The 15000-nt window shown below is 40.5% G+C and overlaps 2 protein-coding genes across 4 annotated transcripts in view; both read left to right on the forward strand.

Annotated features, from left to right (window-relative positions):
• The window catches only part of ptprr (protein tyrosine phosphatase receptor type R), an 18376-nt gene extending 10172 nt beyond the window's left edge, over window positions 1-8204 (forward strand). The window contains exons 6-16 of the mRNA XM_034577733.1: window positions 373-495; window positions 690-811; window positions 908-1021; window positions 2799-2988; window positions 3290-3374; window positions 4740-4819; window positions 5668-5805; window positions 5967-6077; window positions 6165-6322; window positions 6411-6524; window positions 6832-8204. Of these exons, the coding sequence (XP_034433624.1) occupies window positions 373-495; window positions 690-811; window positions 908-1021; window positions 2799-2988; window positions 3290-3374; window positions 4740-4819; window positions 5668-5805; window positions 5967-6077; window positions 6165-6322; window positions 6411-6524; window positions 6832-6925 (1329 nt within the window). The 3' untranslated portion in view covers window positions 6926-8204. The remainder of the gene's footprint in view (window positions 1-372; window positions 496-689; window positions 812-907; window positions 1022-2798; window positions 2989-3289; window positions 3375-4739; window positions 4820-5667; window positions 5806-5966; window positions 6078-6164; window positions 6323-6410; window positions 6525-6831) is intronic.
• Window positions 8205-11965: 3761 nt separating this feature from the next.
• The window catches only part of ptprb (protein tyrosine phosphatase receptor type b), a 23891-nt gene continuing 20856 nt past the window's right edge, over window positions 11966-15000 (forward strand). For 2 of the 3 annotated variants that reach the window (XM_034577687.1, XM_034577688.1), the window contains exons 1-2: window positions 11969-12438; window positions 13809-14220. In XM_034577687.1, the coding sequence (XP_034433578.1) occupies window positions 12373-12438; window positions 13809-14220 (478 nt within the window). In that variant the 5' untranslated portion in view covers window positions 11969-12372. Of the gene's footprint in view, window positions 12439-13808; window positions 14221-15000 lie in introns of all 3 variants that reach the window. The other variant, XM_034577689.1, reaches the window with a different exon arrangement.

The raw sequence follows: 15000 nt of genomic DNA on the forward strand, positions 1-15000 counted from the left end.
CACACACACACACACACACAAGCACACATTTTTACTGTCCTCATTGTGGCACTAACAAAATATTATTTTCTCTTGAGGGGACAAAAAGGAATCTCATCATAAATTACTTAAAATAAGAAATCTAACCAAAATATAAATTAAAGAATAAATTTAAAAGAGAACTTATTTTCAGTTGTAGTGCTTCAGATAATCCACACGAGGGAAACCTCACAAACCACAGATGTATTTACAGTCCTGATGATTATGTCCATTTAAACAATTTAAATATATATATATTTATATATTTATATTTACATCATCTCCACTCACAGATTTGATCTTTTGTTTTTCTAATTGAAATGCTCTTCTCTTCTCGTCTCGTCCGACCTGCAGGTTTTGTATCGACTCAAAGAAAAGGTTCAGGTTTCTGACACGGAACTGAAAGCTCCGCCCCCTGATCGCCACCTGACACTCACTATCTCTCCTGACTCCGCCCACAGGTCAAAGGGCACAAAGGTCAGCATCCGACAACCAACTATTTCTTTTTGTTTATTTCATGGGGACAATCTACGTTAGTGGACATTGAAATGCTCAATGTTTGATTTATAGAATAAGTATCAATAATGCTCATTTACATTTGTCACTAAACTAAAAAAACAACATAACAGGTAACAATAGAAATAAATGATAACTCATGAATGTGTCTGCAGGTCGTCACATCAGGAAGCATGGTCCAAGCTGAGCTCCCTCCAGCTGCCGCCACGCCCATTCCCCAGCAGCAGCCAATCACAGCCTGCCGCCGCCTCGCTCCCCCTGTCGTCCCTGGGCCCAGGTAACTTTAACTTTAACTGAGCGATGTTTCCCACAATTCAACCAACTAAAATATTTTAAAAATATCTTTTATTCTTACCTGCTCTTCTCGTCCTAGTCCCGCCCCTGCCCCTGTCGTCATCAGCAGCGTAGCCTCGGCAACGGCCAATAACGAGCTAAAGCCCTGCCCCTCCCCCTTCAGGATGAAACCTGCTGCAGGACTTCAGGAGAGGTAAGAGGGGCGGGGTTTATATGGGTGACAGTGTGAGATGTGGGTTACACAGGTAACCACCCAGGTAGGAGGGCGAGAGATGACTGGGAGGAGCAACGTTCTCTTCCTGATTGGTTCTTATCAGTCACATGACTCCATCGCTCTTCCTTGTTTGCAGTATAACTAAGCAAGCAACTTTAGAGAAGAAGATCCACTTCCTGTTTACACCGAAACGTACAAGTGTAGATGCAGCCTCTGTTTATGAATTCAAAACTGTGTGTGTGTGTGTGTGTGTGTGACCTGTGTGTGTGTGTGACCTGTGTGTGTGTGACCTGTGTGTGTGTGTGTGTGACCTGTGTGTGTGTGTGACCTGTGTGTGTGTGACCTGTGTGTGTCTGTGTGCGTGACCTGTGATTGTCGGAGGAGTCAGGTGTTGAGCTGCGTACGTGCCGACGAGGAGGCTTCAGACAAAGGTGTGTTATATCAACACTAGAGGTTTACATTCACTCAGGCTTCCTCCATAAACAATGTATACAGTGTGTATGTGTCCACTGGTGTTTACATGAAGGGAGGCTTCTCATTGGACACGTTTCCTCCTCCTCCTCCTCGTCGTTTGAGGAGATGTACATTAAGAGTTCGTCAGTGACCACATGATCCCTCAGATTTAACACATCTTTGATAAATGTCACAATTTAGACTAAATCTATTTTAATCTTGATTATCGTTTGTCAAAATGCATTATTCTGATTTGATAAACCACCACAAGTCTCTGTGACATTTCCTGATTATATAAACATTTATATAAACATGTTGTTTAACTCGTGTTCGGCCGTGAGAAGGTTGGATCTTGTTGTTGTTAAATTAGACTGACCTCATTTTTCAAACCCAGACGGGCTCAGACTAATCACTGGAATATTTCTGTGTCGCTTTGAAATTTGTCCGCAGCTCATTTCCCTGCTAAGTAGTTTCATAACCGAGAAGAAAAACATCTTTATCTGGGCCTCCGCTCGGCGTGGAGCACTTCAGCCTTTATCTGCTGCTCGTCACTCGTCCGCTAACGTGCGGCGCGTCCGCGTGCTTGGACCTCGGAGGCCATTTTGTTCTGGTTACCTCAGAGCGAGGTGTTAAAGTGCAGAGGACAATCTGTGTCTCTTAAGGTGAGACAGGGAGGAAGATGTCATGCTCAGAGTGAGAACAGGATGTTTTTCTTGGTGTCTATGTCTCTCGTGTGTGTGTGTGTTGTCCAATCTGGATGTCAGCCAATCAGCAATCAGACGAACAGGAAGAGACGGCATCCTGGAGAGAAAACCGTCCAACACGTAGCGAGACGATGCTCCACACTCGCTCTCACCAGAGTCTTCTTGTTGTTCTTCAGCTGCGACACTTTGAACCTTGACAACATCCTGACAGTGGTTGTCATGGAAACACAGACTGTGTTTACAGTTGTATTTAATAGTGTGTTCTGGCAACAAAGAGCCAATAGGAGACACACGTTTACTGAGAAACAACAAAGATCTGGACACGTTGATCCAAGTTCAACAGATTCCTCATGAGAATCTGTAGAATCTGAGCAACTAGATTTCAGGTCGGGAAGCTTCTGTTTCCTGTTTCTAGTTTGACCAATAAGCTTTGAGCAGCTTTGGTCGCCCGCAGGTAAATTGTTCGTGTGGAGAGAGAATCAAGTCAAGTAATGTTTCACCTTAACTTCAGGAAGCAGCTAATTACCAGTAAGGAAGAGGAGCTTAATGTGGACTTGTCCAGTTCTAACATCATGTTTTCTTCTTCCTTTGGTCTCCAGACGTGGTTCCAACGTGTCTCTGGTGTTGGACATGACGTCTCTCGGCTCTGTGGAGCCCCTCAGTGTTTCGGTGGTGACCCCCAGAGAGTCGGCAGCGAGGGAGTACCTGACGTCCGCCAGCCGGCCGCTGACGAGGCCGCGGCTCCGAGACCTCATCAACAACACGGATAAGCTGCACGCCGAGTTCACTGTACGTAATCAAACACAGTTTGAACACGAGGATAACGAAACTAATTTAAATGTTTCTCCTGAAGTTTCATCGGCAGTCGTGTCGTTAAGTCTGATTTCTGTCTGTTGGCATTTTTTAAATATAAAACCATAAGTATACAATACCTTCATTTTCTGTACTTAATTTCATCAAGTGTGCTTTTCCTATATGACTTGTTTTAGAATGTTGCATTATTAATGTCCTTTTTATTTTTATATCATTGTAATAAAACTTGTCTGATAAAATAAGGTCCATTTCTAACGGTTATTTTCTTCCTTCTCAGGAAATTCCCATGAACTTCACTGACCCCAAGGAGCTGGACATTCCAAACCACGGCACCAAGAGCAGATACAAGACCATACTACCCAGTGAGTGAGGAGTATTTAACAAGGAGTGATTTAACTACACAAGGTGATCGGTGTTTGATGGAGAAGACGAGCAAAACATCTGAAGGAAAATCGTTTCACTCCTCAAACTCCACGTCTCATTTCCTGTTGAACCAGGAAGCTGTTTTAGTTTGTGGGAAGGATTTAAGGTCAAAGGTCAACAATACTAAAGATGGATAATATGGCTCCTCCCCACACACACACACACACACACACACACATTCAGGGCACAGCTTGTTCTCACACTGTCGGCCGACCTCCTGATTAAGACTTTATGTAACTGACACAATGTTAGTTTTTTGTGTTTTGGAAAGGGGGCGGGTCATCAATAAAACAGTGGCGGGGGTCAGTGGGTGTGGTGGCGTTCCTTCCTTCCTTCCTTCCGGCCAATCAAGGCTAAGGAATGCTCACCTAGAGCGGCTGTCAGTCAAACTCCTTCCTGGGTTCTAGGTTCTTTGTCTTTTCTGAAGGTGCTCGGGGATCCGGACTGAACCAACTCGACGAGACCCAGTCAAGGTCTGAAAGAGGCTGTTAAACACCGAGACTCGTCAGTTCAGTCTGAACCTGAACATCAGGTGTGAAAGGTTCCTCAGAGCAGAGGAGGTGTTCTGGGTCTGGATCAAACTGAACCTGGTTCTGTTGGTTTGCAGTGAAAACACTTTGTTGGATAGTTTGGACTTTTGGACCAATCACAGGAAGTAGAGGTCAAAGGTAAACGACCTTTCACACCTGATATTTTAGTTCAGAATAATGCATTTTGACAAACGATAATCAAGATTAAAATAGATTTAGTCTAAATTGTGACATTTATCAAAGATGTGTTAAATCTGAGGGATCATGTGGTCACTGACGAACTCTTAATGTACATTTCCTCAAACGACGAGGAGGAGGAGGAAACGTGTCCAATGAGAAGCCTCCCTTCATGTAAACACCAGTGGACACGTACACACTGTATACATTGTTTATGGAGGAAGCCTGAGTGAATGTAAACCTCTAGTGTTGATATAACACACCTTTGTCTGAAGCCTCCTCGTCGGCACGTACGCAGCTCAACACCTGACTCCTCCGACAATCACAGGTCAAACTGGATAGTTTGGACTTTTGGACCAATCACAGGAAGTAGAGGTCAAAGGTAAACAACCTTTCACACCTGATATTTTAGTTCAGACTAAACTGAAAAGTTTGGACCAAACAAGGTGTGAAAGAGTCTGAAAACACAGTGAAGACAAACAGAAGATCCTCCCTCCCCCAAATCATATCTATCATGTCATATCTAAATCTCCCATCCTTGTCTCCTCTTCCTCCTTCTCATGTGTCCTCACCTCCTCTCCTTGCTGTGTGTCCTAGATCCTCATTCCAGGGTGATCCTGAAGTCCAAGAGCTGCAACGACCTGCTGAGCTCCTACATTAACGCCAATTACATACGAGTGGGTATTTACAACATGCTGTTCTCATCAGCTCTTAATGAATCATTGTGAGTTGATAAAAAGGGCCAAACAGAAAAGTATCTGAAAAGTATATGATTGATCTGGTCTAGTATAATTAACGAGATGAAATATTATCGTTGTTAAAGAACAGTTTTTTCTGTGTAGTTGAAGTCTTCTACCTGCTGCCATATATATACATAGTTTTTGTCTTTGTGACAGTCGACTGTTCAGGTCTGTTAACAGCTCAACATAATTTAAACATAATTCTGTTTGTGTCTTTGACTAACTTGGTTATCGTTCCCTACTTCTAATTAATTTTGTTAAATCTCTAAACCAGAGAACGAACACACAACAAACTGACACGATCACCTCACACATCTGGAATGTCGACAGGTTTTTTTTCTTGTGGTTTCCTCGTCAACACAATCCCAGTGAAAGTACAGTGCAGTAAGAGTCTGTAATGTTTCTCTCAGACTCGGGTACAATGGACTTTCTTCCTGTCAGGAAACTCCTCTGAAAGTGTTTAAACTGTCAGAGCACATGGGAGAACACAGGCTGTGTAAACACTTCATCCGACTGTACATGCAAACACTGCAGCAAGTTTAGCACTTCAAGGTCAGCGGGCAGATTTATTACATGAGAGGTGGAGAGACGGACATGAAGCTGATTCTCTGCTTTTACCTTCAGAACCGTAACCTTACACATAAAATATCTAAATGAGCCTGCATCTGCAAAACCAAATAGATATTTTAAAATTATCTCTTGATGTAAATGTTACGCTTTAAAATCCAAAAGGTGTTGTTGTTACTACCCTGTTGACGCTGTAGTGTGATTGGCTCCCACCCCAGGGTTACCTAGGCGACGAGAAGGCGTACATCGCCACTCAGGGTCCCATGGTGAACACGGTAAACGACTTCTGGCAGATGGCGTGGCAGGAGGAGTCGCCCGTCATCGTAATGATCACCAAACTGAAGGAGAAGAACGAGGTAATCAGAGAAAAGTTAAAAAACACCGATAAACAATGTGACCTCAAGAAGAATCATATTTAACTTCACTTCAAAGTTACCAGGATCTTTCCATAAATGGTCCACAGTTTGTCTCTGACTCATTAAAGTCGGCAGGTGCTGCTTTGTGTTTCTCTTTGTAGAAGTGTGTTCTCTATTGGCCGGAGAAGAGGGGGATCTACGGGAAGGTTGAAGTGTTGGTGAACAGCATCAGAGAGTGTGAACACTACACCACTCGCAGCCTCACACTCAAGGTACACGCACTTCAAAAAACCTTCCATTTCTGATACTCCTGTGCAGATAAAGCCTTTCAATTCAAGTTTAAATGTGTGTTTGTGCAGTGTGGGAATCAAACTCGCGTGCTGCAGCATTACTGGTACACATCATGGCCCGACCACAAAACCCCTGATTCAGCAATGCCGCTGCTGCAGTTAATGTCTGATGTAGAGACGGATCGACGGACGGCCGCCGCCATGGGACCAGTTATCGTCCACTGCAGGTATCGTAGAGAGCGAAACCTGCGACACGGTCTTTTCTGCTAAAAGTCAAACATTTAAATTAAGTGCGTCACCTTCTCCTCTGTGCAGTGCTGGGATTGGCCGGACAGGTTGTTTCATTGCTACGACAATCGGCTGTCGACAGCTGCAGTTGGAGGGAGCGGTGGATGTGCTGAGCATCACCTGCCAGCTTCGAGCCGACAGGTGATGCATAATAATGTCCTCACTTTAAAATAGTTTTAAAGTGTTAATGTTTTACAGTATTTAACATCTTTATTTACTATGATTTAAAAAGAACAAAACAATATAAAATATGGAATGTGATATTTTGTATATTGTGGGAATCACCTTTGTGTCCCGACAATGAAGGTGGAAAAACGGGCGTAATGTCCCTGTAATTCCTGGTTCCTGGACCAAGATGTTATAATTATTAACACAAACTAAAACATGGTATCTTGAATAATAAATAGAAATGACATCTTGTACTAAAGAATCGAATCTGTGTCTGCAGAGGTGGTATGATCCAGACAGCTGAGCAGTACGAGTTTGTCCATCACGCTCTGATCCTGTACGAGGCCCGCCTCTCCACAGAAACTGGCCAATGAGATGTCACCACCACAGGACCTGCTGTCACCTTGGAGTTTGCTGACGGAGCAGGTTTTTGTCAGGTACGATCTGAGGTTTGGGTTTTTCTCTGAGAACCAGGGACTCTGGAAGAAGTGTTTGAGTTTGATGGACAACCGATGCGGATGTTGTGGGCGGAGCCTATTCACGGAAAGAGGAAAGGTAGATTTCTGAAAATGGAATGTATCCGATGTTCTTCTTCATGTTCTGTTGGTGAGCGGTTCTTCAGAGGAACCCGAGGAATCTGTCCACTTCACTTCTCTGACTGAGATTGTTTAATTTTTAACTAATTTACCTCTTTTCTGTCACGGAGACTCGATGGTACTTTGTTCAATGAGTTTCTGTGTCTTATAGGATTTCAGAATTATTTTTTAAAGTGTTGTTCTTATATGACAGGCTATTTGAAAATGACTGTTAGCTGTTTGCACCTTGGTTAAGTTACTGTGCCACTGTTGAACCAACCTGTTAGTGACTCCAGCTCGCCTTATGTTCCCCTGTCATCTGGACCCATCGCATTCCCGACACTAACAGGAAACATCTCTTCAACTGAAGGTTTTAAACCAGGCGACTGTATTTTATGGTCAATGTTCAGGTAGGATACCAAAAAGAAAAAGTGCCAGATTCAAATCCTTCTCAAAATACTGGGTCGTACCGAACCACAAACCAAGTAGTTAGCTGTCAGATGACCTGATGTATTTTAAGATGTCTAATTTTAACCATATTTTCACTTTCGATGTCTGAACTATTACATTTGTTTAACTTCTCAGATCATCAAAAGTGAACAAGCCAGTGAAAACAAAAATCGAATGCATTCATTATTTATATTTCTATATTAACGCTACTATATGATATGTTAGCAACTGAGCTGATATGTTAAACCAGACACTGTTCATTATATGAGCCAATACCTGGATTAGCCAATTAACAAACTGAAATCAGAAAAGAACTTTTGCCCAGTGTAAAACAAATATGAATCTATATTTCCACTGCTACTGTCACAAATGGAACTACCTCCATCCAAGCAACACATGCTAAAAGCTAACAAACCAATGCAATGATAAATATGGTCCTGCTAAGCTATAACGATCCGATGGAGGCTCATTAGTAGTTTGACGTTAATCTATATGCTGCTTGCTATGCCAATAAATGAATGCTAACCTTTATGCTCATGCTAACAATAGCATGTAATGTGAATGCATTATTTTGCTAAACCAATCATTTCTCGTATTCTGCTGCTAAACCTGCTTTTAAAACGAGAAGAAATTCTTCTTTACGTTTATTTCTGCACGATTCAGAAAGTGCAGCTCCCATGAGGATTTGACAGCAGCACTCAGAATCAAGGGAACTGTAGTTTTTGGACGCTAACAAAACTGATTAGATCGTATTTATTATTATTATTATTATTATTATGATATCTCCCCCATCATTTAATAAATACCAGTTCAAAACTTAATAAATACATTTACATAAAATGCGAATAACATAAGCTAGCTCAAAAGTAGCATCAGTCACTTTCAGACATTATACATTTAATCCATGATGTTGAATTATCTTCGTATGTTTGAGTCAATGTTAAGTTTTCAGTGAAGGGCCAAATGAATTTTGCCGAGTCGTTCCTGACAGAAGTAATATTTAGAACAACTTGTGCTGCTGGTCTCAGAGTTTACATTATATTATTATATAGATCTATAGTCGCACTGACAATTCCCCTGTTTGAAATATTACTTTAATACCAAAAATGTGAAGCTATATAAGTCACAATGGTGCAATCATCTTGTTGATGTGAAGTTGTAAATTATGTTATCTAGTGAGTTATATCGGTGTATCAAAGTAATAATAACTTTATTTTTATACAGTTTTTACATGTTTTTGATGTGTTAGCAGCTATTAGCCGTTTGTCACCTCACATGAAAGATTGTTCAAACCTCATCATCTCTAAATGATCAACGGAGCTGGAAGGAATTTAATAGCTGATGTTCTCTTTTATTGGAGCCACAAACACAAAGTTATCCCTGTTTGAGCTGTTTTTTCATTAAGAAATATGTTTAAGTTTCTCAAAAGAATCACATTATAGAGCTTAAAGTCAAATACTACATTTTGAAATACATACTTTGACTTTGCTTTAAATTAGTCAAAGTAGGACTCAAAAAGTTCACAAATCCAGACCGTTTACGTTTGTCTGAGTCCACCTGGAACCACATGTCAAAGGGTGAAGTAAATGTTTTATACATCCCATATAATTATATATTTTAGAATTAAAAAGTACTTCCTGAGGTGTTGATTTCATTTAGAGATCTGAGGTTTCTACAGTAATGAACAATATGAACAGACATCTGCTCTCTGTGTGATTAGATAATGTGCAGTACATGTTAAAGTGCTATTAAAACTAATGTGGGCAGTAACTTTACAAACCATGGACCAAACGCGTAGATCTTGCTGCTAAAAGAGCGTCGGGACGACGGACGGACAATACACGAGGATCATTTTGAGGACTCTTGTTTTTTCTATGTACTATTATATTTTTATTTATATATTCACTTGTGATACAATCAAGGGATTTTAGAACCTGTCTGTTCGTCTACATGTTCGACATCAGACCATCGTCAACACACTTTTCACTTGAGTCGGTTCAAGTAGAATAAATTTATAATTTCTAAACGCTCAAACATCGGAACATTACTGTGTGATGGTGAAATGTAATATTCAGTTTGAACTGACTGAAGTGAAAGTGAGTTGAGCCCAACTACACACATTGCCTCTGACGTAGTATTGTGTATGTACAGTAGGTGGTGGTTGATTTCCTGTATTTTATTATTGTCGACTGTTGATGGAGATTAAAGGGACCCTGACATTTTCTATTTTACACAGCTGCTTGAAAAACATGTTCTATATTCACTTGACTTTTACAACATTTAGTTTCTCAGTGTTGCATCCAGCAATATGTGTTTATTAAATTCAAGTCATTTGAAACCGTTTCTATTAAAGAGGCTTTTATTCAGAGTACATCAGGTCACATGGACAAACAAATGTGCAATTTGTTAACAGACAATCCTAAAATTATTATAAAAACTTGAATTGATTAATGTTTCCCAAATTCCTTTTTGTTTTGTTTCTATTTTCCATGTTATTAGAACAAAATTGCAGTAATTTCCAGGAAATAACTGTTTTTAGTTGTTTTAAGGTGTTTTAATTAATGTTCCACACATGTCTGTTGTTATTGGGCTAATGTTCGTTAGCAAGGTAGTTAGCTGATGCTATCTAATAATAATACATGTAAAAGCTTTTTAATTGTTTGCTCAATATCTATGATTAAATACTATTTTTATAGAGATTGTATTGCTACAGTAACTTGTGCCTCTGCAGTGGAATTATTACAACATTGCAGTCAGTGTTCAGACGATTTTAACTTTCTCTCAATAAATCAAACAACCACATTAAAATAAAAATGTTTGAGTCTCTTTAAACTTCTACTTGTGGGCATTAAAGCTCCGTCAGAGAAAACCTGATGCGTATATATGTACGAGCAGTACGTGTTTTTTAATGTATTACTAATCAAATTGAATGTTGTAATAGTCCGGAACATAAGCCACTGAGTAGTGCTGTGACCTATCTACTCTGCATATATACTGTTAACCTGTAATCTGTACATAAAGACACTGGAGCTCCGCCTCTCGTCTGTGACTCTGTTTGTTTTGGTCCAATTGTTGAACACGTTGTTTCTGTTGTTTTGGACCCAAACCAGGAACTAAACCAAACACTATATAAATGTATACATTTTGTTTGTGTTGACAATTGAGGTGACATTTCAGTGGTAGTGGTTTCTTATAGCCACTCTGACCCTGATGAATTGTAAACTCATTATTTTCATTTTTTTGTCCCTAGATTCAGATTAGATTAGTTTTTCTTCCCATGAGTTTCGACGTGTTTTGAGCTGAATCTGCTGTGTTGGCGTGTTCGGGTCAAACAAAGCTTTCGCAGATGACCTCATGATTCTTCATGGTGAAATTGAGAGTTTCAGTTTGTTCCTAGAAACCACAGAATGTGTCGGAGAGCGAGAGTCAGACGGAGAGAGAGAGGAGGGAGCAGGAAGGAAGGAAAGAGGTGGAGATGACTAAATGTAACTCGGACCAACTGAAACAAAAGCAGTGTGGCCTTTAACTTTATAACAGAAGAGTCGACTCCCGTGGGTCAATTTATCAAATTTATCAGCAATAGTTTATTTTAAGAGGAACATTTCTGTTTTTGTTTAGATGAGTCTATTGTAATCTTATTTGTACAGCTTCTTATCCTGAGATAATGAGAATTCATTAACTTTTACAAAACTTTTAAATCTGTGAGTTGAAACAACTTGAATAAAGTTATCAAAAGTGTATTTTAAAATTATTACAGCCAAATGATGAAGTTTATTTCAAGAAGTGAAAGTGAAAGCATCAAATGTCTCAACAACCCAAAATCCAAAGATAAAAAATTAATATCAAACCAAATCCTGACATTTGAGAGGGTGGAACCTCAGAATATCTATAAAACGTCTGACTCATTTTCCAAGTGTCTCGTTTTGTCTAAAATTTAAATATATCGACTTTGTTCGTATTTAAGAGAGAGAGCCAAGAAATCTTGACTTTGGACTTTTGACAAAACAATCGCTTAAAAAGTTACAAATATTTATTCATGATACTCTGCTGCTGTTTTCTGGAGCGTGAAACTTAATGAGCTGTTGTCGTAAAGTTGAGTTCAAGTACTTCAGAAACCAACAGAGCAATTCAATATGGTTCCAAACTAAATTTACACCCGATGCTTCTCGCATCAAGAGAGACGGAGCAAACTTTAAGCTCCACAAAGATCTGGTCTCCGAGGGAATTAATCAAACGCTCTATTTTTAACATATACCTCTGCTGTCAGAGCTGCTAGGTGAGCCGCCATTGTAGTTCAGGCCTATTTATAGCCTCCATCCACAGAGGGTTTGTAGTGGTGCCTCTGAACTGACTCACGGGCTGTTGGCTTGATTGAGGAAGTCCGTTAGTGACTCCCAGCCTCGACACTATGGAGTCTGACCGACAGTAAGACAGACTCGCAGACAGACGGGCAGGAAGAGGGACATTAGACAGGCAGCGAAAAGACAGGAAAGACTGAGTTTGTAGCCTGAGAAGGTTCGAGCCGAGGATGGAGAAGAGACGACAAACGAGAGACACTAAATATCTGGAATTAAATGAAAACTTGAAATAAGGAATTATCTTCGTTAAGAGACGCAGACGGGAGTTGTTTTCTGTTCCTCAAGGATTTGTTCTACGCTGAAGACAAAGGAAAAAGAAGGAAGAGGATATTTGACTAAATCTACCTTTTACCCAGTGAATGTAAACTTTCATCTTCTACCTCAGCCTCAGGATTATGGTGGCGTTTGCTCGCTCTGACCATCTGAAGGACGATCAAAATGCTGAAATGTAAAGTTGATAGATTTCTCTGCTGCCTGTGTTTCACCTCACTGCTGCTGCTCCAGGTCAGTTTGACTTTCACACATCTGTGGTCAGATAACCAATGACTCCAGTGTCTCTAATGAAACATCACGTTGTCTATTTGTGCAACTTGTGGTGAGAAAATGTGATTAAAGCTGCTTTTTAGACCTGGAAACATTTTTAATACTACTGTAGTTGATATTTTTACAAGGAAAATGTATTAGGGATGTAACTAACCAATATTGTTCATTATATATTTATTCTCTATCTTATTTCTCAGTTATTTTGTCTTTTAAAAGTGAAGAATCGGTCAAAGGGGAAATTTTCCCAAAGCTCATAAAACAAAATCTTAAGTTTTACAATCAGCTTTGACAAAGAAAAATATAAAATTGTTGCATTTGACGAGTTTGACAAACGATTGTTTTGAATTTGTCCAAAATGATTATGAGAAGTTATAAGTTTTACATCTTTTGTTGGAGTTAGCATGAGGCTAGCAGTTCCCATCTGCTTCTAGTCTCTGTGCTAAGCTAAACAGAAACTGAATGGATCTCTGTTTTAGTGTTTTCATATAATATTTAATACATTTAAAATTATAATTAGGATCAATATAACTCGGGGTTCAAACCTTAGCCCCCGTGTATGTTTAACTGATGTTCATACACTGTTGTTCTTCTCTTCCTCGGTTTATCTGCTGCATTGTCGTCTCTGAACTCCACGAACTTTATTATCAGTGACAGATTATTACATTTTCTCTTCTGCTTCCTGGTGTTAAAGGTCCCGGAGCTCAGAGCATCTGTCAGCGACTGTATTATCACACTGTACATGCAGCAGGTCACAGGTCAAAGCCAAACGCTGATGAAAACACGCACACTTTAAATATCTGCAGCTTATTAACTGACACATGTCGATGTCTTTATCGTCAATGCCCACAGACAAGTAGACAAAATACAGTCTAATAATAATAAGTAATAAATACACTTTATAAGCAAGTTTCAAAAAACAGGTTCACAAAGTGTTTTACAGACAAAACAGAAAATACATTCAGTGCAATTTAAATCCAGTTCAAAGTGAAAGATCCTGTGATGAAGTGCACTGTGGATGTTTCTGGAGGGCGGAGGAGCTTTAACGACTTCAGGGCTTCCAGAAACTTATTCTAACAATAGGATCAAAGTTCTACTCCACCCAAAGTCTGGAGTTCAGACACCAGACGCTGGCCTCCTGTCGACTTGAAGGTGCAGGAGTTGTGTTGTTTCCTCGATGGAGAACAAAAGAAAAGAGAGACTGTCAGTTAAATGTCTAGTGAAGCTTCTCTTTACACATCAAATAATCAGAAGTTTTCCTTCCTGTTCATAGTTGAATTATGTATCTAAAGTTTGATTTAATGTCTTGATGTTGCTGGTGTCTCTTCTCTCAGGATGTGATCAGAGCAGCTCCCACAGACGACCAGTCTCCATGTAACATCTCTGTATCTGAACCAGTGTCCAGCCTGGACTCCATATCACTGACTGTTAACACATCTGGATGGAACTGCTCCTTCCTCCTGACGTCTCCTGACGCCGGAGGAGACCCCGGCGAGTGTCGAAGGAGAGAACACGAGCAGTTACAGACTAATGACACTGGAGCTGGTGGACGAGGAGAAGCGGAGGACAAGGTGGAGGAGGTGGGATCTAACTATCTGGGGACCAATCAGCTCGCAGATGGTGGGAACGAGACCGTGGAAGATGTTTTCACCTGTGTGATGGATCACCTGGAGCCTGGGACGGCCTATCAGCTGCAGGTTCGCTCCCAGAGAGACGAGCAGACGGCAAACGTCACGGTGCACACGAGTGAGTCCTGAATCTGCTTCTACTCAAACCACCTCGGCTCAGGGTCCACAACACTCTGAGCTTTCAGCTGCGTCACACAGTCTTCATGCTGTTTCCTCCTCACAAGGTCAACAGAGGTCATACCTTCAGTCGCCTGCAGCAAATCACCCTCATTAACATCAGTCCTTTAAACAGGGGTTTCATCACGGTTCATGAATTATTCTCCGAGTCGAACATCCTCTCACAAGGTTAAAGAAAGAGATCAACGATTTCATGGGTTCTTCCCTGACCCACCGCATCCTTCGACCATATCAGACGTTTATTAATTAGTCAAATTATTTAGAATTTGTCAATAAATGTTGAACATTTTATGCCTAAAATTTTAGTCCAAAGTTTGGACTAAAAGTACAGAACCTTGTGTTTTCACTCTTCAGTCACTTTGTCCTGTTCGGATGAAACACGTGGTGATGTTCGATTCTTCACTCGTTCATCGTTCAGAATCATTTCTGGCTTATAGAATATTTTCCTTCAGGTTTAACCGATAATATTATTCGTGGCTCTGTTCCACTTGGGATTCAGAGTGAGCCAACACACAGCAGCAGTAATGTAAAGGGAACTGTTCCATTAACAATGTTATCAGTTACACCTTCATTTGACTCACATGGCAGCGGCAGTGAGGCGAAGCCAGACAGGAAGTAACCAAGTGTATTTACACAAGTCTTTTAGCGTCTTGTACGTTTATATTATTGGATGGTATGTCTGTCACAGTCAGTACTGCCCCACTCATTCCACTGCATTTAC

Source organism: Hippoglossus hippoglossus, chromosome 23 (assembly GCF_009819705.1).
Source record: "Hippoglossus hippoglossus isolate fHipHip1 chromosome 23, fHipHip1.pri, whole genome shotgun sequence".
Lineage (NCBI taxonomy): Eukaryota > Metazoa > Chordata > Actinopteri > Pleuronectiformes > Pleuronectidae > Hippoglossus > Hippoglossus hippoglossus.